Raw genomic sequence first — 21,484 nt, forward strand, 5'->3', positions numbered from 1 at the left:
AAAATCATTCATTTTATTTTCTCTTAACTAACTGAAAACAAAAGCAGCAGGTTGCTTATTAATAATTAGCTGCAATTAACCACACCTCATTTCCTGAACCAAAAAACAAAAAAATATATATATACATATCTTAAACAATGCATACACGCGCATGACTAAACTATGAAATACTTCTTTTATTTTTTCTGCCAAGCTTTTACGTCGTTTGTAGTCAGCTGTTCGTTGTATTACTCACTGGAATATTATTTCAGTTTCGACTGCACTGAAACTTTCGATCTCTTCGTAGTTTTTCCGAAATCCTCTCAAACATGCAAAGACAGAAAAAAATCGAAAAAGGCCTGGAAATCGGTTGTACGCGTACTCGAGCGCGCTCGATCGCACGCGTACAATATAATATAATTAAATATATAATGAACGTACGTACGTGCATGGAAAATATTTTTGTAAATAAAGCAGCCTCTGATTGGTTTGAAATATCTGTTTTTGTGTTTCCTTAGCGACAATTAGACAAATACTTATTACTAGCGCGATTGCTGTTTTGTTCTGCGACAGTTTCGGGTCATTTTACCCCACTGGGAAGGCTGTTTTTCTCTATATCTCAACGACATTTATCAGTTGATCGCAAAAGGCGTTTATACGGATATCAAGGTAAAGATCATCACTTCAGCTCATTTTTGTATTGTCCATTTATTGTTCGCATCCAGAAGGTCGAGTTTCATCGGTTTGAAAGCTTGGCGAATGAACTCACCATCCGTTTTAATAATTTCTCAAGGAATCATCAGCATCTTTGTTTGACTTTGCGGCTTTGTAATTTACAATACCTCTGAGATGAACATTTTCTCGCGCTTAAACTAAGGCATAGCGAGGAATGCTACAATCTGAATCATGCGGTGTTGAGAAAAGTAAACACTTTGAGGAAGACATCAAATGCGAGGCTTAGCAATTCCTTTTTCTCTAGGATAGATTTGATAAAGATAATCATTGATGTTAGGTTTATATACAGACCTTTTACATCCCCGAATACGATCGGATATCAGTTTCAAACTGTATATATCAAGATCTATTCTGAAAATTGTTAGGATGGAAAAAGTTTTCCGATCATTTTCTCAGCACTGGGAGAAATTTAACAAGTGAAATTGTGCACCTAAAATAAAACCGATTTCACCCAAGGGTGAAATTCTAACGCGTTAAGAATGAATCTGCCACTGCGTCGACAAAAAGCCTCCCGTTCGTATTCTATATAAAATTTCGTGTTTGGTCAGAAGCCGGTTCGTTTGATTTTGATCAACTGTCAACGCGAAGAAAGGAAGGCGCGCTTTCGTCTCGCTGTAGGGGAATCCTTATTTACAACATTTGCCTCATTAGCATAAGCAATTCAGTTTCTGATGGAGCTAAAAATAAATCAGTTCTGAATATCGAAAGGTCAAAGTACGATTAACTCGGCCAATGATTACGAGCCTGATGCATTGAATACTTTTTGTGCTACACGGTTTAAAAACTCAAAATTTTACATAGAATGTATGAGCTCATTAGCGCTTTTGCCACCCAGAAATCTTGCAGTTTTTGATGGACTATTTCTCCTTGAATATTTCACCCAAAGAGCTAAAAATTTCACCATATACTAAGGTTTTCTAGCTCTTTAGCTGCATGAAGTCAATTTGTATCTCACATGCTTCCTTCTTTACGCAAAGCCGTATGCAAATGAGCAAAAATGTAAACAATGGCGTCAGCATGAATCCGCCTATTGACTGACATTTAATTACGACCGATGGATTATTTTTATTTTTGGGATCATTTCTTTTTCATCTTGATTTTTTATTTATTTATTTTTTCGATTCTTTATTTTTCTGGTGTAATGAAAGAGTAAAAGAGACTGGAATTTGGTCGCAGAAATCCCGTCAACTATACCTTTGTGTTTCATTATTACTTACAAAGGTTCGCTTAATGCGGTATTGCTATCACAAAAGCTAGGTTAATTTTGTCGGGATCGCCAGCAGCTGTTACACTTCTTGTGGTGTATGCAAAACTGGTGGCATCAGTTTATTTGACCACATTCGCAGGAAAATTAATTAATTTATTCATTCATTTTGACCTATCTTTTGTTCCAATCTCAAATTTGTCTTCATAAGCATATCAGCAGGACAGGAATGAAGCAGATCGTCGTAATTGAATTTCCAAAGTTCCAGATAACACTGTGCTCGATCCGTGCTAACGATCATGCAAAACTTTTGGCATCAACTCATTTGATCGCCTTAATCGGCTTTAGAATTTATTTCTATTGCTTCATCCGTTCAAAATTAATTTTTTTTTCATTAGCATATCAGTATGGCAAATATTGCGAAATGACCCGAGAGCTAAATTACGTCAATCTGGTCTTGACCTGGTTACACGAATAAGGACTGGAAACGAGCTCAAAGTCTACTGGCGAAGGCGGTGAAAGAAAAAAAACAGGCGCATCTCGAAACTGAGGCTGCAAGTGGGCTGTCGACAACTTCCGCTTTTTTGAATGTTTCGTGCCAAGCCACAATTGGAATTTGATTGATGCGCCTTGTGAATAGAGATAAATACTCTCTCGAAGCAGGGTCGTTAGCTATTTACTGCGTTGCGCATGGCATGCTGAAATTTTTGCATATAAATTAGCAGGGACAGGAACAGCAATTCAAATGCTTGACTTGAATTCTCGAATAGAACCCGAATTAATTAATTAATAAAGACAGCCGAAAAATGGTTGACTTAACAAAAGCTCAGTTCGATTTGCGGCAATTCGGTTAATCAGGAAGACAAAACTATTTCGGCTCATTTATACAAAATCCATCTTGATAAAGTACTAGCTGATAATTTTGATGAAGCAAGCGTTGCATGTTGAGAAATAAATGTTAATTTTCACATGTGTCAATGACATTTGTTCTTCTTAAAGATGAATAATGTCGCAATCACCGTCAAGAAACTTAAACAAAAAAAAACTGAATACAAAAGCGCTGTTAGCGAAAGAGGGAAACTTAAAAGATTATTTTCTTCGAGATGTTATCGAGTGAAAAACATACTTTTTACATTGGTTCATCAAGGTCTAATCTGCACAAACAAAGTCGACATATCCAAAGGGCTAAGTAAATATTACAGGTGCCTCATATAATTTCCTAAGGGTCCATCAGCAAATCAATATTCAGTACGGTTCTAATAAGCTTATTAGAGACAACACCTGCAAGGAGCTTAACTCGTGTTGCTTGTACTCACGAAGTTAACGCTTCTCAAAGAATTGCAACGAAGTGTTCGGTTTGAGGTAAACCATCACGGAGTCTTCTTTGTGAGGTTGTACCATTTAAAGTTTTCTTCATGATTTTCTGTGATTCTTTTTCTTTTTACGTTATTTTTGTGATCGTTGAAAAACTGTTTTAAAATTGACTGACGCAGTTCTTTTGGGTGGCAAATAAATTCCTGTAACTAAAATACATAGCCATTTTACAACGCCGTAATTTCAATGTGCATGTTTATGAAACATTTACATGAGCGGGAGCGGCCAACTGTGTTAAAGAGATTTCGTGGCTGAGTAAGACCATGTGCTGAGTTTTTTAGTACCCTAAGCATTATTCAGCTTATTTTAACATCAGTAATATCGAATGAAAACACAGCTTTAGAGATGAGCTGCTTTCGTGGAAGCAAAACGGCAACGATTTAGAGTGCGTAAGCGAGTGCAGTTACTATGGTTTCGAAAGTTTCAAGGCTGTGTCCTCACAGGTGCACTTGTAAGAAATGCATAATCCGAAATGAATTGAATATTCGTAGCGTGATCCAAAAAAATTAAATATTTGCGAGACGTTTGATGTGTCTACAGACAATCCAAGCCGAAACTCTCGGAGGTTCTTTATCCAGCGTTTTTTCCGGCTTTTTCAAAAGTCCGTTAGGCTTTTTATATTTTTATCATGAAATTAATTTGATGGCCTCTGCCAGGCTTGGGGTACAATTGCCACCCACCTTTTCAAGCCTTGTTACGCAAGACAAATTCTTCCTTTGGGCTGACGTCACCAGCATTTATTTCATCAGTCAAGTTTATTGAGATTTTATGAGACCCTTGCAACAATTCTTTTCGTGTTAGTACAATTCACAACTCCCCACTCATATCTCCTTGTAAACATTCGCCTGTTGCTCACCGTATTTTAAATTTTGCTCTTTGTGTATTTTACCTTGAGTTCATTGCAATACTTTTGCTTTCTCTTTGTCAGATGACTTTCCCTCGCCGCCTGACGTTTGCATTATTTTTAATATGTTGCCTGCAACACGCAAATGCTTCAACTTCATCAATAAAAACGTCCACACCGTCGACGCAGGCAAGCTCATACATGACAGCACAGACAAACTCAACTATGACAGCACAGACAAGCTGTATTATGACAACACAGGCAAATGGATCAACATCAGCTGTTTCCAAAACGTGTGCAATGACTGCAGTTTCTACCACAACAATAACAGTGGGGACAAAGTCCACTGCAGCCACAGTTGTATCAACCTCAACGAAAGCGTCCAACTCATCAAGTGCTTATGCACGCATTACAAATACGCCTGTCACAACATCATCTTCCATGTCCACCATGCAAAATGGTAAGAAAAATCAAGGACGACAGAATGGAAATTTAACAGGATGGGAAAGTTTGGAATTTGGGGTTCTAGGAGCACGTTTCTCTAGAAGGTTTTTTTTTAATTTTCAATTTTTTTTTCTTACCTTCATTCTTCCTTTTTCACGTTTTCTTCTTTAGATCATTTAATTTTTTGCTTCTGTGTGAAATTGTCGGCATCAGTATCGTTTCCAATGTTAAAAATCTGTATATCTTTCAACCCGGACGTTGATCGGGCGTTTCACCAAATAATAATTTCATAGCTTTTCATCACTTGATGAGGGGGCCAAGCTTAGAGAATAGCTGGCTCCTGTCTCCCATGGGATTCGTGATAACAGGCTAATTATCAAGGGGAAGATACGGTGAATCTTTATTCGTATTTGTCGACGCAAACTTAGAATTGTGAAGTAACTGCTATAATTAACAATGCGATATTTTGTAAATTCTTTCCGCATTATTTTCTCAGCGTCTTTCAGCATAGGTTCAGGGACTGAGTACTCGTTACCACATTGCACATCTTGCAGCAATGGAGGAACCATTACAGTGACCATGTCATGTAACATCAAAATAAAAGGTAGCGACGACAAGAAATGCGACCGGGACAAGTTCAATGGTACCAGCTGTGATTACGTTACTTTGGCCAATAAAATGTATGGCTGTGCTGAGGTGAAGAAGAATTTCACGTACTTTGAGAAAGAACACTTGAAATCTGTAAAAGAATGTAAAGTCGTTTGCCAAGCCTCCGGCTCAGGTTAGTTTTAGTTTAACTCTAAAAAAAGTTGTTTCAAATAATTTGAAGACTAGGAGATGTTGCAGTGTAATCAAACCTGACAGTAAAAAAATACACGACGCAACTGGAGCGCTTTTCGACTGAGTGTCGTACAACCAAAACCAGAGTAATCACAACAACCAATCAGAAGGAAGGAAAATACCCTCAAGAGCCAATGAGAACTCAAAGAAAAACCAACCAAATAGTCTAAAGCGCGAAAAAACGTGGGCGACCTAGTCGTGATTGGTTTCCGTTTGGCATCTGATTGGTCGAGAGAGTGGCGCGAGTCTTCTGGACCAATCAGAGAGCGAAGTAAAGCAAAACCCAACGCGATTTCGAATCACTTTCGACACTCAGTTGAAATTTGCTTTATCTCATAAAGCAAACTAATTTATTTAGTTATACTTTTCTGGGACTATTCCAAGGAAGTGACAACTTAACCTGACTCCTTTACTGACATAACGGGAGTTGAACCGATAACCTATGCTTTACAAGTGCAGTACTCTCCACAAGAGAAATTCCTGATTTTAACAAAAACCTGTCCTTTTTTTCTTTAGTGTTGTATCCACACGTCGTGTTCATTTTTGCATCTGGCCTCGTTGTCAGAATGTAAGTACTTCTCACTTACTCGAGCTTTCATGAAAACCCATTGAAAGTTATTCGATCAACGTAACAACTGTTTGACATCATTAAGTCAATGTAATCTTAATAAGCAATTTTACCACAGAAACTTTCATTTGCTTTAGCAGTTCATTTGTCTCCAAGAGCTATTTCTGATAAATATTGACAAATTTTACTCCTCACATTTCCATGCAACTCAAAGAAAATCCAATTTTCTTTAAAAATCCAAGATGGCGTCGTCCATCTTAACGGTCATGACGTCACGTCTCGTCTATCATAATAGAATTATAAAACAGGTCGCCCAGCTTGTGGAAAGAAGTAGGACATGGCTTGTATAGGTGCTAATTATTTGTATTTTTATTTTGTAGGTTATAACAGACTCTGTGATCCATCGGCCTTGAAAAACTTGAAGTTTCCGGCAAGAAAAATTAACGTCATTTCAGTTTTGCAGGAGTAAAGACATAGAAAAATTATAATTGTACTTCACGGAAGTTTAATAGATAAAAGCCAAAGGATTTTATAAGCAATCCTTAGAGTGAAAGGTTTTCTGCAGAGAAACTAGACACCACGACTGATAGGGATAGAAATCGAGTGTAAACAGAGATAGTGCAATCAAATCTGTTTATCGATGTATAAATACTTCAAAACGACAATGTTAAGAAATGTAATTTGTAGTTCACACTATCTTCTCTATCAAATGCGAAAATAGAGTGAGGACACAGTGGCAAAATGAGTGCGTATGCTTGTCACTCGCGAGAAATTTAGGCGTGCAAAGGAATAGGAACGACAATATTTCCATAGTAACACTATCGAGGCAAAATGGAAGCATTTTTAAAATTTTTATTGTTTGCTTTCAATTCATGGGGATAGGCCCAGATCAAAACAGATAAGGTTGCTGTTTTCAGGAAAGCTGTCGTCAAACCCCATATATCTCACTCAAAGAAAAAAGGGTTTTGGTAACAGGTGTGAATTTAGTGACTGAAGTTCAGCAGCCGTTCAGAAGTTCGTAGCGCCTGTTATCGCTATAACACTTCTTGCCATCTCCTTTAGTTGGCAAACCCCCGGAGAAAAGTGTCTCGGCTGAAAAACCCGTTAGCCCAAGGGAGCTCAAATAATTCGAGTCTGGTAGCGGAGCATGCGCACTCATTTTGCCGCTATGTTCTGTTGTGTATACAGTGATTATCGTAGCGCCTTTTATCGCTTTAGCGCTTCTTGCCACCTCTTTCAGTAGGCAAAGCTCCCGGAGAAAAAGTTTATTGTCTCGGCTGAAAAACCCGCTCAGCTTATGTTTGCAATAGAAAAACCGTTAGTCCTAAAAGCTCAAATAATTCGAGTAGCGGAGCAAGCGCATTCATTTTACCGCTGTGTTCTGTTGTATCTACAGTGAGTATCATGAGCTGCTCGTGCGCAGTTCAGCTAACTTTGAAGCTAACTATTAAGCTTATTTTAAAGTTTTGTTGAAAATTTCAACGTTGTAAAGAAATATGTTTGTAAAGCCTGGGAGTGTATCAATTTATCATTAAAAGTGTTTAAAGAGGAGAAGTTTTTGGAATCCTTCCTTATAAGTCAGTCTAGTGATATGAGCAAATGAATAAAGCCTGATAGTTTCGAAAGAAACTGTTTGGGGCTGCGTCGGTGGGAGTAACGAAATAATTTGGATATATCAACAAAGTTGAAATGGTAAATTAGCCACCGTAATGATTACAAAAGCTGACGTTTCGAGCGTTAGCCCTTCGTCGGAGCGTCGTGATATGAGCACACGACTTCCTTAAATTTAGGAAGAGATTTGACAGGAGAACCCACGACGAAGAAGACTAAAACAGCCCCCTTCAGAAGCGTCCCCTGAAGGCCCTGCTAAGCTGTCGTTGATGAGATCCCCCATACTAGTAGTACTAGAGCTTCTTCTTAATTGACTGTACGCTTTATCTTTTTTTGCCAAACTGAACAGAACTCCTTAAACTTCCTATATCCTGAGGATCATCGCTCCTGGCACGCCTGCGCAGTGTAGGAAACTTCAATTCAGAAAAATTAAGTCCCGGAGAAGACTCTGACTTGGAATTATTTGAGTTTCTAGCAGCTGAGACGCTTCTGAACTGTGACGCTTATTTGAGGCATTGTCCACATTTGCACCCTGAGCCGAGCTTAACAAGTTACTGCTGCTTGGAATGATTGACGTACTGCTCATGGTGCTGGGTAAACCACTGGTCTTCGCAATCGTGGTAATTGGCGCAAATATCGTCAAACCAGCTGATGAGCCATTGGTTTGGAGGTACTCTCAGAGGTAAGTCGAAGAGTTGGCTACCCTTACACACACACACACACACACACACGCACGCACGCACGCACGCATACACACACCGCACAAACTCTCGGAGGTTCTTTATCCAGCGTTTTTTCCGGCTTTTTCAAAAGTCCGTTAGGCTTTTTATATTTTTATCATGAAATTAATTTGATGGCCTCTGCCAGGCTTGGGGTACAATTGCCACCTTTTCAAGCCTTGTTACGCAAGACAAATTCTTCCTTTGGGCTGACGTCACCAGCATTTATTTCATCAGTCTAGTTTAGTGAGATTTTATGAGACCCTTGCAATTCTTTCCATGTTAGTACAATTCACAACTCCCCACTCATATCTCCTTGTAAACATTCGCCTGTTGCTCACAGTATTTTAAATTTTGCTCTTTGTGTATTTTACCATGAGTTAATTGCAATACTTTTGCTTTCTCTTTGTCAGATGACTTTCCCTCGCCGCCTGACGTTTGCATTATTTTTAATATGTTGCCTGCAACACGCAAATGCTTCAAATTCATCAATAAATACGTCCACACCGCCGGCGCAGGCAAGCTCATATATAACAGCACAGGCAAACTCAACTATGACAGCACAGACAAGCTATATTATGACAACACGGGCAAATGGATCAACAACAGCTGTTTCCAAAACGTATGCAATGACTGCAGTTTCTACCACAACAATAACAGTGGGGACAAAGTCCACTGCAGCCACAGGTGTACCAACCTCAACGAAAGCGTCCAACTCATCAAGTGCTTATGCACGCATTACAAATACGCCTGTCACAACATCATCTTCCATGTCCACCATGCAAAATGGTAAGAAAAATCAAGGACGACAGAATGGAAATTTAACAGGATGGGAAAGTTTGGAATTTGGGGTTCTAGGAGCACGTTTCTCTAGAAGGTTTTTTTTTTAATTTTCAATTTTTTTTCTTACTTTTATTCTTCCTTTTTCACGTTTTCTTCTTTAGATCATTTAATTTTTTGCTTTTGTGTGAAATTTTCGGCATCAGTGTCGTTTCCAATGTTAAAAATATGTATATCTTTCAACCCGGACGTTGATCGGGCGTTTCACCGAATAATAATTTCATAGCTTTTCATCACTTGATGAGGGGGCCAAGCTTAGAGAATAGCTGGCTCCTGTCTCCCATGGGATTCGTGATAACAGGCTAATTATCAAGGGGAAGATACGGTGAATCTTTATTCGTATTTGTCGACGCAAACTTAGAATTGTGACGTAACTGCCATAATTAAAAATGCAATATTTTGTAAATTCTTTTCGCATTATTTTCTCAGCGTCTTTCAGCATAGGTTCAGGGACTGAGTACTCGTTACCACATTGCACATCTTGCAGCAATGGAGGAACCATTACAGTGACCATGTCATGTAACATCAAAATAAAAGGTAGCGACGACAAGAAATGCGACCGGGACAAGTTCAATGGTACCAGCTGTGATTACGTTACTTTGGCCAATAAAATGTATGGCTGTGCTGAGGTGAAGAAGAATTTCACGTACTTTGAGAAAGAACACTTGAAATCTGTAAAAGAATGTAAAGTCGTTTGCCAAGCCTCCGGCTCAGGTTAGTTTTAGTTTAACTCTAAAAAAAGTTGTTTCAAATAATTTGAAGACTAGGAGATGTTGTAGTGTAATCAAACCTGACAGTAAAAAAATACACGACGCAACTGGAGCGCTTTTCGACTGAGTGTCGTACAACCAAAACCAGAGTAATCACAACAACCAATCAGAAGGAAGGAAAATACCCTCAAGAGCCAATGAGAACTCAAAGAAAAACCAACCAAATAGTCTAAAGCGCGAAAAAACGTGGGCGACCTAGTCGTGATTGGTTTCAGTTTTGCATCTGATTGGTCGAGAGAGTGGCGCGAGTCTTCTGGACCAATCAGAGAGCGAAGTAAAGCAAAACCCAACGCGATTTCGAATCACTTTCGACACTCAGTTGAAATTTGCTCTATCTCATAAAGCAAACTAATTTATTTAGTTATACTTTTCTGGGACTATTCCAAGGAAGTGACAACTTAACTTGACTCCTTTACTGACATAACGGGAGTTGAACCGATAACCTATGCTTTACAAGTGCAGTACTCTCCACAAGAGAAATTCCTGATTTTAACAAAAACCTGTCCTTTTTTTCTTTAGTGTTGTATCCACACGTCGTGTTCATTTTTGCATCTGGCCTCGTTGTCAGAATGTAAGTACTTCTCACTTACTCGAGCTTTCATGAAAACCCATTGAAAGTTATTCGATCAACGTAACAACTGTTTGACATCATTAAGTCAATGTAATCTTAACAAGCAATTTTACCACAGAAACTTTCATTTGCTTCAGCTGTTCATTTGTCTCCAAGAGCTATTTCTGATAAATTTTACAAACTTTACTCGTCACATTTCCATGCAACTCAAAGAAAATCCAATTTTCTTTAAAAATCCAAGATGGCGTCGTCCATCTTAGCGGTCATGACGTCACGTCTCGTCTATCATAATAGAATTGTAAAACAGGTCGCCCAGCTTGTGGAAAGAAGTAGGACATGGCTTGTATAGGTGCTAATTATTTGTATTTTTATTTTGTAGGTTATAACAGACTCTGTGATCCATCGGCCTTGAAAAACTTGAAGTTTCCGGCAAGAAAAATTAACGTAATTTCAGTTTTGCAGGAGTAAAGACATAGAAAAATTATAATTGTATTTCACGGAAGTTTAATAGATAAAAGCCAAAGGATTTTATAAGCAATCATTAGAGTGAAAGGTTTTCTGCAGAGAAACTAGACACCACGACTGATAGTGATAGAAATCGAGTGTAAACAGAGATAGTGCAATCAAATCTTTTCATCGATGTCTAAATACTTCAAAACGACGATGTTAAGAAATGTAATTTGTAGTTCACACTATCTTCTCGATCAAATGCGACAATAGAGTGAAGACACAGTGGCAAAATGAGTGCGTATGCTTGTAACTCGCGAGAAATTTAGGCGTGCAAAGGAATAGGAACGACAATATTTCCATAGTAACACTATCGAGGCAAAATAGAAGCATTTTTAAAATTTTTATTGTTTGCTTTCAATTCATGGGGATAGGCCCGGATCAAAACAGATAAGGTTGCTAATTTCAGGAAAACTGTTGTCAAACCCCATATATCGCACTCAAAGAAAAAAGGGTTTGGTAACAGGTGTGAATTTAGTGACTGAAGTTCTGCAGCCGTTCAGAAGTTCGTAGCGCCTGTTATCGCTATAGCACCTCTTGCCATCTCCTTTAGTTGGCAAACCCCCTGAGAAAAGTTTGGTGTCTCGGCTGAAAAACCCGTTAACCCTAGGAAGCTCAAATAATTCGAGTCAGGTAGCGGAGCATGCGCACTTATTTTGCCGCTATGTTCTGTTGTGTCTACAGTGATTATCGTAGCGCCTGTTATCGCTTTAGCACTTCTTGCCACCTCTTTCAGTAGGCAAAGCCCCCGGAGAAAAAGTTTGTTGTCTCGGCTGAAAAACCCACTCAGCGTATGTTTGCAATAGAAAAACCGTTAGTCCTAAAAGCTCAAATAATTCGAGTAGCAGAGCATGCGCATTCATTTTACCGCTGTGTTCTGTTGTATCTACAGTGAGTATCATGAGCTGCTCGTGCGCAGCTCAGCTAACTTTGAAGGTAACTATTAAGCTTATTTTAAAGTTTTGTTGAAAAGTTCAACTTTGTAAAGAAATATGTTTGTAAAGCTGGGGAGTGTATCAATTTATCATTAAAAGTGTTTAAAGAGGAGAAGTTTTTGGAATCCTTCCTTATAAGTCAGTCTAGTGATATGAGCAAATGAATAAAGGCTGATAGTTTCGAAAGAAACTGTTTGGGGCTGTGTCGGTGGGAGTAACGAAATAATTTAGCCCTTCGTCGGAGCGTCGTGATATGAGCACTCGACTTCCTTAAATTTAGGAAGAGATTTGACAGGAGAACCCACGACGAAGAAGACTAAAACAGCCCCCTTCAGAAGCGTCCCCTGAAGGCCCTGCTAAGCTGTCGTTGATGAGATCCCCCATACTAGTAGTACTAGAGCTTCTTCTTAATTGACTGTACGCTTTTTCTTTTTTTGCCAAACTGAACAGAACTCCTTAAACTTCCTATATCCTGAGGATCATCGCTCCTGGCACGCCTGCGCAGTGTAGGAAACCTCAATTCAGAAAAATTAAGTCCCGGAGAAGACTCTGACTTGGAATTATTTGAGTTTCTAGCAGCTGAGACGCTTCTGAACTGTGACGCTTATTTGAGGCATTGTCCACATTTGCACCCTGAGCCGAGCTTAAAAAGTTACTGCTGCTTGGAATGATTGACGTACTGCTCATGGTGCTGGATAAACCACTGGTCTTCGCAATCGTGGTAATTGGCGCAAATATCGTCAAACCAGCTGATGAGCCATTGGTTTGGAGGTACTCTCAGAGGTAAGTCGAAGAGTTGGCTACCCTTACACACACACACACACACACACACACACACACAGACACACACACACACACGCACGCACGCACGCATACACACACCGCACAAACACACACATACACACGCACGGACGCACATTCAAATAAAGCAGGTTAATTGTACACGTATTTGTGCTGAGAGTTGAAAAAAGCTCATAACTCCTCTGCATTTTCAAACCTATGCATCTCTGAAACACGCACATGACTATGATATAAAACAATTTTTTTATTTCTTCTGCCAAGCTTTCATGCCGTGGTTTATTGGTTCTTCACCTCATTTCAGATTCGACTACGTTGAAACTTTCGATCTATTCGTAGTCACTTTGAAACCCTTCAGACAACGGAAAAAATAGAAAAAAAATTCAAAACAAAAGGTCTGGAGATAGTTCGCACACTTTCTCAGAGGAGCATTCAGGAAGTCGTTCTGTAAATATTCCAACCTCTGATTGGTTTGAAATTTCTGTTTCTTGTTACCTTAGCAACAATAAGACTAATATTCATTAGCCCGATTGCTATTGTGTTTTGCGACAGTTCCAGGTCATTTCACCCAACAGAAAAGGCTCTTTTGATTTCGGCGACACTCACTTAGGCTAGCTGACTGCAAAACCGTTCATATGGAGATAAAGGTAGGTATTATCAGCTTACTTATTTATTCCTATCGTTCATTTGCCGTTTATGGTAAAAGGTTGTTCGCATTTCATCGGTTTGAAATCAAAGTGAATAAACTCACCATCCATTTTAATAATTTCTCAACGGCTCATCAGTATTTGTTATTTGATTTTGCGGCTTTGTAAGTTTTCACACCTATGTACATTTTCGCGCACCAAAAGAAATTCCGATCTTGAATCATACGCTGTACATGTTAACAAAAGTGAACACTTTCAGCGAAACATCTTAAATGCGGGGCTAAGCAATTCACTTTCCTTTAGGATAACCTAATGTAATAATCATTGATTTTAGATTTACCTAAGCCAGTTTTCATTACCGAATGCTGATATATCAGTTTCGAACTAGATATTAGGATCTATATTCTTAATCACGATAGTGTTATGGTTTTGAGATTACGTAACTTTTGAAAATGCCACGGTTGCGTGTGTAAGTTTTACTCAGTTAGGAGCTTTGAGTTGTTTTTGGGTGGAATTTTTCGGATGTTGTTGGTGTTTACCGTGGCTACCATCAGTTTACCGTTTTGCCGTGTTACGAATAAATGTGTTCGCTCGATTTCCGTCTTCGCTTTCGATCACTAACGCTTTTATTTCCTCACTGTTTAAAATGTTATCTGTATGTGCTCTTATGACTACTTTACTTTCTCGTCTATTTTAAGAATTTAAATAAACAGGCCTGAGGGGGGAACAGCAGAACTTGCAAAGTCTCCGCTAATGTTTAATTTCTTGTGTAAACTTCCTCGCGTTAGTAACTCTCTGCCAGTGAAACTGTCAAACGCCTCTTTGCGGAAAACGCGAAGACGTTAATGTCTGTACGCTGACTGAATATGCCATTATGTCTCAAGTATTTACAATAAAGCTGATATTAAGAGCCAGCCAACCTACTCAGGGGGTATTTTTGATAAAGGCAGTCGCTTTTAAACTCTACTTTTGTGGCGACAGTGAGAGCAATTAATGGCACACTTAGCCGACGCGTTTTGATTCGCGAATATATAAGACGCCCTTAAAGTTGGCGCTTGGCTGTTTGCTGCAAGACCCAATACTTTGCTTACATGAATACGATCGACCACTTTCATAAATGGCTGCCGGATTAATATTCTTTTGTGTGAATTTAAAGTAGCCTTTCTGGCCTCGCTTGAGATAATTTATTCTTTTGAATTTTGTACTAGAGAACGAGGCCAGAAAGGTCAATTTAAATTTAAACAAAAGAATATTAATCCAGCAGCCATTTATGAAAGTGGTCTCATAGACCACTTTCATAAATGGCTGCTGGATTAATATTCTTTTGTTCCTTTCTGTAGCTTGACGCTGTTGACCTTTTAGTGCCACGCGAGAATAAATTTACCGCTTTCCTTCCCATTTCATTAAAATTGAACCAAAGAGGAACACGAAAGCCAGCAAAACAAAAAATTGTCGAGCTACAATCAAACTAAGGTGTAAATGTGAAAGGGTGGACTGATCCAAAGACATAGCTCTGTTTCAACTCAGAAGAGTTATCGTGCTGTGAAATTCCGTTTCGAACGGAAGAGTCACATGAAGCGGTAGCTACTGTTTTTACCATTTGTTTTATACAACACAACATTGATATATTGTAGCAAAAGAGTTCCCTTTGATCTAAAAACAAACCGACGTGACCAGAAAAAACAAGCGCGCTTAAACTAGTCTTTGCATCTGCTCACGTCAGCAGCGTACACCCATGGGCAATTCGACGTGCTATTGATTAAGTAATTTGGTTATACTAACTAAGTTGAAATTGTAAATTGGCCACCGTAAAGCTTTTTAACTCTTTACGGTGGCCAATTTACAATTCAACTTAGTTGATAGAACCAAATTACCTTGTCACTACCACCGACGCAGCAACACAGTTTCTTTTGAAGCTTTCACCCTTTATTCATTTGTGCTATCAATTAGTTGAATTTCCAAAGTTCCATCCTGTGCAATTATATATATATCTTATACCGTGGGTCTTTTCTGCATTTTTTTAAATTAGTCTCATGGCATGATATGATTATTATTATTTTTTTTTTGCTGTGAGTCTCTTCTTAAAATTCTAGCTTCTGCTAGGCTGCGTGCACCATTGCCAGCGTTTGAAGTATAATTGTTACGCAAGACAAATTTTCTTTTGTGACTTACGTGAGGACTTCACCAGAATATTTTTCATCAGTCGAGTCTACTGAAAGACCCTTGCGTCTCTTTCAGTGATTGTACAATTCACAACTTCCTACTCACATCTACTCGCAAACATTTGCCTCTTGGTCGACATATTGAATTTTACGCTTTGTGTATTTTACCACGAGTTAATTGCAATACCTTCTGTTTTCGCTTTGACAGATGACATTCCCTCGTCGCCTGAGGTTTGCATTATTTTTAATATGTTGCATGCAACCGTTGCATGCAAATGCTGATGCTAATTTTACAACAGTATTCGCGTCAATTACATCAGTAAACACGTTTACGAAGGTGGCGGCAAATTCATCTACGACAACACATGAAACCACATCAACAACAACTAATGCCACAGAAATAATCATAATGACGATGTCAATAGGTAATAATATTAATACAGCGTCTGTAGCAGACACGTACACCACAGGAACACCAATGATGGCGACAACAAAAGCGGCCGCTTTAGCCACAATAGTATCAGCCTCAACGAAAGTGTCCGCTTCAGCCACAGAAGACACATTGGTATCAACCTCAACGAAAGCGTCCACTACAGCCACAGTAGAATCAACCTCAACGAATGCGGCCGCTACAGCCATAGTAGTATTAACCTCAACAAAAGTGTCCGCTTCAGCCACAGTAGACACATTGGTATCAACCTCAACGAAAGCGTCCACTACAGCCACAGTAGAACCAACCTCAACGAATGCGGCCGCTACAGCCATAGTAGTATCAACCTCAACGAAAGTGTCCGCTTCAGCCAGAGTGGAATCAACCTCAACGAAAGCGTCCGTTTCAGCCAGAGTGGAATCAACCTCAACGAAAGTGTCCGCTTCAGCCAGAGTGGAATCAACCTCAACGAATTCGGCCGCTACAGTCACTCCAGTATCAAATCTAACAACTGATTCAACAACAAAGGCGCCTGTCACAGCATCACCCTCCATGTCCACCGTGCGTAATGGTAAGAGACTTTTTTGTTTTCTCAAAGGACGACAGAAGAGAAATTTAACAGGATGGGGAAAGGTTGGAATTTTGGGTTCTAGGGGCGTGTTCCTCTAGAACCTTTTATCAGTTTTTCTCTCTTGCTTTCATTCTTCTTTTTAGCTCTTCTTTTTAATATAATTTAATTTTCGATTTTCTGTTTCTTTGTGAAATTTTCGGCATCGGTACTTTCTTCACTTTTAAAAATCTGCATATCATAAAACCGCGATTGGATGTTTCACTGAATATTTATATCATAACTGATCGTACATATAATAGAATAAAGGCTGATAGTTTCTAAAGAAACTGTTTGGGGCTGCGTCGGTGGGGGTAACGAAATAATTTGGATATATCAACAAAGTTGAAATGGTAAATTGGCCACCGTAACGATTACAAAAGCTGACGTTTCGAACGTTAGCCCTTTGTCGGAGCGAATAGTGGAATTGTGGGTTGTGTGTGCTTTTAAAGGCAGAAAATGGAGCTACGTTACTGGTGGGAACTTGGCAACGAGAAAAACACGAATAAATTAGTGGAATGAAAAGCGTTCGTTGATACCTGTGGGATTTAGACTGCCGGTTTGAAAGATGAGCTTTCGTTCAAGAGTTTTACGGCTTTCCGTGCTACCTAAGTGTAAGGAAAGACTGCAGATTGCCATATGTTACTTAGAATGATTAGGTAAGTAAAATGTCTGGCGACTGGTTTCGATGTGTCCCTGTCATTCCTTTCCACGTGCTTGAAGGTGTTCTCGGAATCAGTCACCTAGTCTTCTGCCTGTTTTGCCGATGTATATCTTTTTGCAATAAGTGCAAGTTATGCAATAGATTACATAAATAAATAAATAAATAAATAAATGATTTAACAATGGACATCCACTGGGTGGCTATTCTTGTCCACTGTTCCAGATCGAATTGGAATTTGGAAATGTTGGTTTTTTGGCGGAGGTGCACGTGAAGTGATCGGTGATCTTAATGGATCGTTTGGGTCCCGATATTTTCTCAGTGTTGTGGATGAAAGGACACGTTTTGCATCGTGCACGAGCGCATTTAAAAGTGCCTGGTTGGTCATTAGTCTGAAAAGAACCTCTGACCAAAAAATTGTCTATTTTTTGTCGCGTTTGCATCAAATGAGCGGAGGTTGCGAAAAGATAGTGCTTGTTTCTGGATCGTTTTGAAGTAATTTAAAATTTTTAAGAATGATGGATTTAACTGAGTGGTTGTGGGGGTGGAACGTGAGAGTGAATGGAATGCGGTCAGAATCTTCCTTTTGTGACGTTTGTAGCGCTGAATGTCGATCAATAAGTTGGGCGCGGTGGTAACCTGCTGAGAAAGAAACAGGAAACAGGGTAACCACGTTTATCGAAAAACTGGCGCATTGACTCTGATTTGTGGTGGAAATCAGAGTCATCACTACACAAACGACAAATTCTTAGAGATTGAGAAAAAGGAATGGAATTCTTAACGTGAAATTGATGCGAAGACGAATACAACAAGTAATTATGTGAGTCTGCAGGTTTGTAATACACACTAGTGCATAAACCGTTGTCTTCAATTGAAACTTTGATGTGTAAACAGGATAAAGAATTGTCAGCAATTTCCCAGGTATATTTCAGAGCCGGGTGAAAAGAAATGACTGCGGTTATGAATTGAGTCAGCTCCTCTCTGGTAGAGGAAAGAAAGAAAGAAAGAAAGAAAGTCTTAAGCACTCTAAACAACAAACGTGTCTAGTTACAATGATAAGGCTGAGATCGGACGTCAGCATTATCAGGCGCCTCTGGCAGCCGCTTCAGTCCATGTAACGATCTCACCTTCCCTCCCATCCCACCCCAGGGGAGGACATCCACCACACAGTAATCTCGTGCGTGGGAAATTAACGTCTCCTACCCCTAGCCCTGCAGGAGACGGGGCCTACGGTTTATTTGTCCTTTTCCGAGAAGACTACAATATCTATCCATTTCTTGATATTATAGAAAGGTAGCAAATTCTCCTCACTTATTTTAAGACCATGAGTATTGGTCCGGCCGGGGCTCGAACCCTCGACCTCCCTCACAACACAATCCGGCGCTCTAATCAATTGAGCTAACCGGGAGGCGGTTAGCTCAATTGATTAGAGGAGGTGGCGCCGATACAGTCGTCGATGTAGCGACCGTAGAGTTCAGGTTTGGAGCCTTTGTATTGGCTGAAAAATTGGTGTTCGACAAAACCTACAAAAAGATTGGCATAGCTAGGTCCCGTTTTGGTGCCCATGGCTACACCATTGGTTTGTTTGAAGAAGTTGAGTCCCCGAATGAAAAACAATTGAGTGTGAGCACTAGTTCGGCTAAGCGTAGTAGTGTTTCAGATTTAGGTTCCTTAACAGTACGTTGATCGAAAAAATGTTTAATGGCCAGAAGACCTTCGCCATTAGGAATGACAGTGTAAAGAGACGTAATATCCATGGTGAAAAGAGGTTTGTTTTGGCCAAGGAAATTAAAGTCGCGAAAAATTTGAAGAGCGTGTTGGCTGTGTTTAATATATCATGGTAAAGTTTTGACGATGGGAGCCATAATTTTGTCTATATAGCTGGAGATAAGTTCGGTAGGGCAACTGCAAGCCGAGAAAATGGGCCGACCCGGGTTGTTAGGTTTGTGAATTTTAGGTAAAAAGTAAATACAAGAAGTTCTAGGAGTGGTTATGATGAGATTTTTTGCTGTGGCCGGCAATTCTTGTTTAGTTATGAGTTGGTTGATCGTATTCTTCACGGTGTTTTGATTGCTGGCAGTGAGGTCTTTGTCGACCTTCTGATAAAAAGAGGTGTCAGAAAGTTGCCGCAAATAGGACTACACTGTCTAATTTGAAAACAATTTGTTTAAAAAAATCCTCTTCAGGCTGTCCAATTTTGGCTATCAAAGGAATTTTTTCCTCCAGTTATTTCCAAAATTGGACAGCAGACATTCTTCTTACTTATTAATTTATAGCTGATATAAGAGAAGGCCCAGTTTAGAGAATACCCAGCCCCATTCTCTCTTGGAATATGTGCAAACAGTTACTAGGAATTTTGAATTCGTGGTTGTCGACGCGGACGAGTTAAAATTCTTTGAATGAGATGAAAATAGAAATAAAACTGTGAAATGATACTGATACCAGGACGCACAAACACAAAAGAAGTAAAACTGAAACAAAAAGACAAAAAAAGAGGATTAATAGCAATGGAGAAGATTAACATGAATGCAAACTTGGAACTATGAAGTAGCTGCTATGATTAACAATACTCTGTATATTCACTCGGCAATTATGTTTTTCAGTGTCTTTCAGCATAGGGTCTGGAACCGAGTACTCCTCGCCATATTGCAAATCCTGCAGCATTGGAGGAACCATCACAGTGACCATGTCATGTAGCATCAAGATAGATGGTAGCGACGACAAGAAATGTGACAAGGAAAAGTTCAAGGAAACCAGCTGTGATTACGTTACTTTGACCAATAAAGGGTATCGCTGTGCTGAGGTGGAAGACAATTACGCAAACTATGTGGAGAAAAAAGTGAACATTATAAAAGATTGTGATGATGTCTGCCCAGCCTCTGGCTCAGGTTGGTTTTAGTTTGACTCTAAAAAGAATTGTATACTCGGAGTATGATCTAGCCAACAGGAAAAAAAAATACCCGACACTACACAGTACAAGAGCACTTTTCGATAGAGTGTCTTACAAACAAAACCAGAGTAAACACAACAACCAATCAGAAGAAAGGAAAATACCTTTAAAAGCCAGTGAGAACTGAAAGTGAAACCAACTGAACTGTCTCAAGCGCGGGAAAACGCAGACGACCAAGTTGTGATTAGTTTTAGTATTGCATCTGATTGGTCAAAAGAGTGGCGCGAGTATTCTGGACCAATCACGGAGCGAAGTAAAGCAAACCCAACAAAATCTCGGGTTACTTTAGACACAGTTGAAAATGTCTCTATTTTCTTAAAAAAAATACGTAATTTATTCAATTATGCCGTTTCAAGGGAGCGACTGAATAACACAATCTACCATAAACTTAACTTGAGAGCACTACTAACTTAATCCTCAGTCAAAACTGATACAAACTCAAATCAAACTAACTGCTATCTCTAAATCTCTTCTGAAACTCTTGACTGTGTGCATACCTCCAATGCACACCCCAATAGCTCTTTGTAGCTTCTTCCGGAAGTCGGTGGTCTTTGCCGACAACAACAATTTCTCTGCCGGTGACCGCTATATATCTAACATATATAAGGCATCATAAGAGGTACTGGAAACTTCAACATTAACTTTTAATTTCTTGTTGCAGTAGAATGATAGAATGTTCTAGAAAGTTCTAGAGAGATACATCAGAATGCTTCAGAAATCGCATTGCATGCCGAACCAGTTCGAGAAACTTCCAGACACTCGCTTAGTTACTGTCGTTACACTACACTCCCAGAGATCCTTCAAAATAATAAAGTTACAAAACAAAAATAGAGTTACTTATTTTTTTATTTATTCCAGACACTCGATATCTAAAGTTACTCTACACCCCAGAGATCCTTCAATTTAAAGCCAAACTGTCTTTTTTTTTTTTTTAGTGTCGTCTCCACACCTGGTGTTCATTTTGTCATCTGTTCTCGCTGTCGGCAGGTAAGTAACCATCACTTACTCGAGCTTTCATTCAAACCTAGCGTAAGTTCTTCAATCAACGTAAGAACTGTTGGACATTAACAAGTTAATTTAATCTTGATAAAGATTTTACCACAGGACCTGTCATTTGCTTCAGCTGTTTATTTGTCTCCAACAGATATTACCGGTAAAGATTGTCAGACTTTACTTGTCACATATCATCCTTGCAAAGAAAATCTGAATTTCTTTATTTTAATTCAGAAGGCGTCCATCTTGATGGTCATGTTAGATGACGTCACGTCTCATATCCCATAAAAGATAA

At 39.2% G+C, this 21,484-nt stretch overlaps 2 protein-coding genes across 5 annotated transcripts in view; both read left to right on the forward strand.

Moving 5' to 3' along the window:
* The window catches only part of LOC148717080 (uncharacterized), a 68,828-nt gene that overhangs the window by 46,478 nt on the left and 866 nt on the right, over nucleotides 1–21,484 (forward strand). The window contains exons 1-4 of one of the 2 annotated variants that reach the window (XM_088745178.1): nucleotides 13,280–13,386; nucleotides 15,757–16,549; nucleotides 19,850–20,134; nucleotides 21,132–21,183. In XM_088745178.1, coding sequence (XP_088601304.1) covers nucleotides 13,375–13,386; nucleotides 15,757–16,549; nucleotides 19,850–20,134; nucleotides 21,132–21,183 — 1,142 coding nt within the window. In that variant the 5' untranslated portion in view covers nucleotides 13,280–13,374. Of the gene's footprint in view, nucleotides 1–13,279; nucleotides 13,387–15,756; nucleotides 16,550–19,849; nucleotides 20,135–21,131; nucleotides 21,184–21,484 lie in introns of those variants that run through there. The other variant, XM_088745179.1, reaches the window with a different exon arrangement.
* LOC111334542 (uncharacterized) lies at nucleotides 505–12,056 on the forward strand. Of its 3 annotated transcripts, XM_088745193.1 has the most exons (5): nucleotides 508–648; nucleotides 8,732–9,107; nucleotides 9,588–9,872; nucleotides 10,448–10,499; nucleotides 10,879–12,056. In XM_088745193.1, the coding sequence occupies exons 2-5, from the start codon at nucleotides 8,732–8,734 to the stop codon at nucleotides 10,883–10,885; spliced, it is 720 nt and encodes a 239-aa protein (XP_088601319.1). In that variant the 5' UTR covers nucleotides 508–648; the 3' UTR covers nucleotides 10,886–12,056. The 3 variants fall into 3 exon arrangements, with proteins under 3 accessions (XP_088601317.1, XP_088601319.1, XP_088601318.1); XM_088745191.1 differs by lacking the exon at nucleotides 10,448–10,499 and having other exon boundaries at nucleotides 505–648; XM_088745192.1 differs by lacking the exons at nucleotides 508–648; nucleotides 10,448–10,499 and adding an exon at nucleotides 3,244–3,309.

The sequence above is a fragment of the Stylophora pistillata genome, chromosome 14, assembly GCF_964205215.1.
Source record: "Stylophora pistillata chromosome 14, jaStyPist1.2, whole genome shotgun sequence".
Lineage (NCBI taxonomy): Eukaryota > Metazoa > Cnidaria > Anthozoa > Scleractinia > Pocilloporidae > Stylophora > Stylophora pistillata.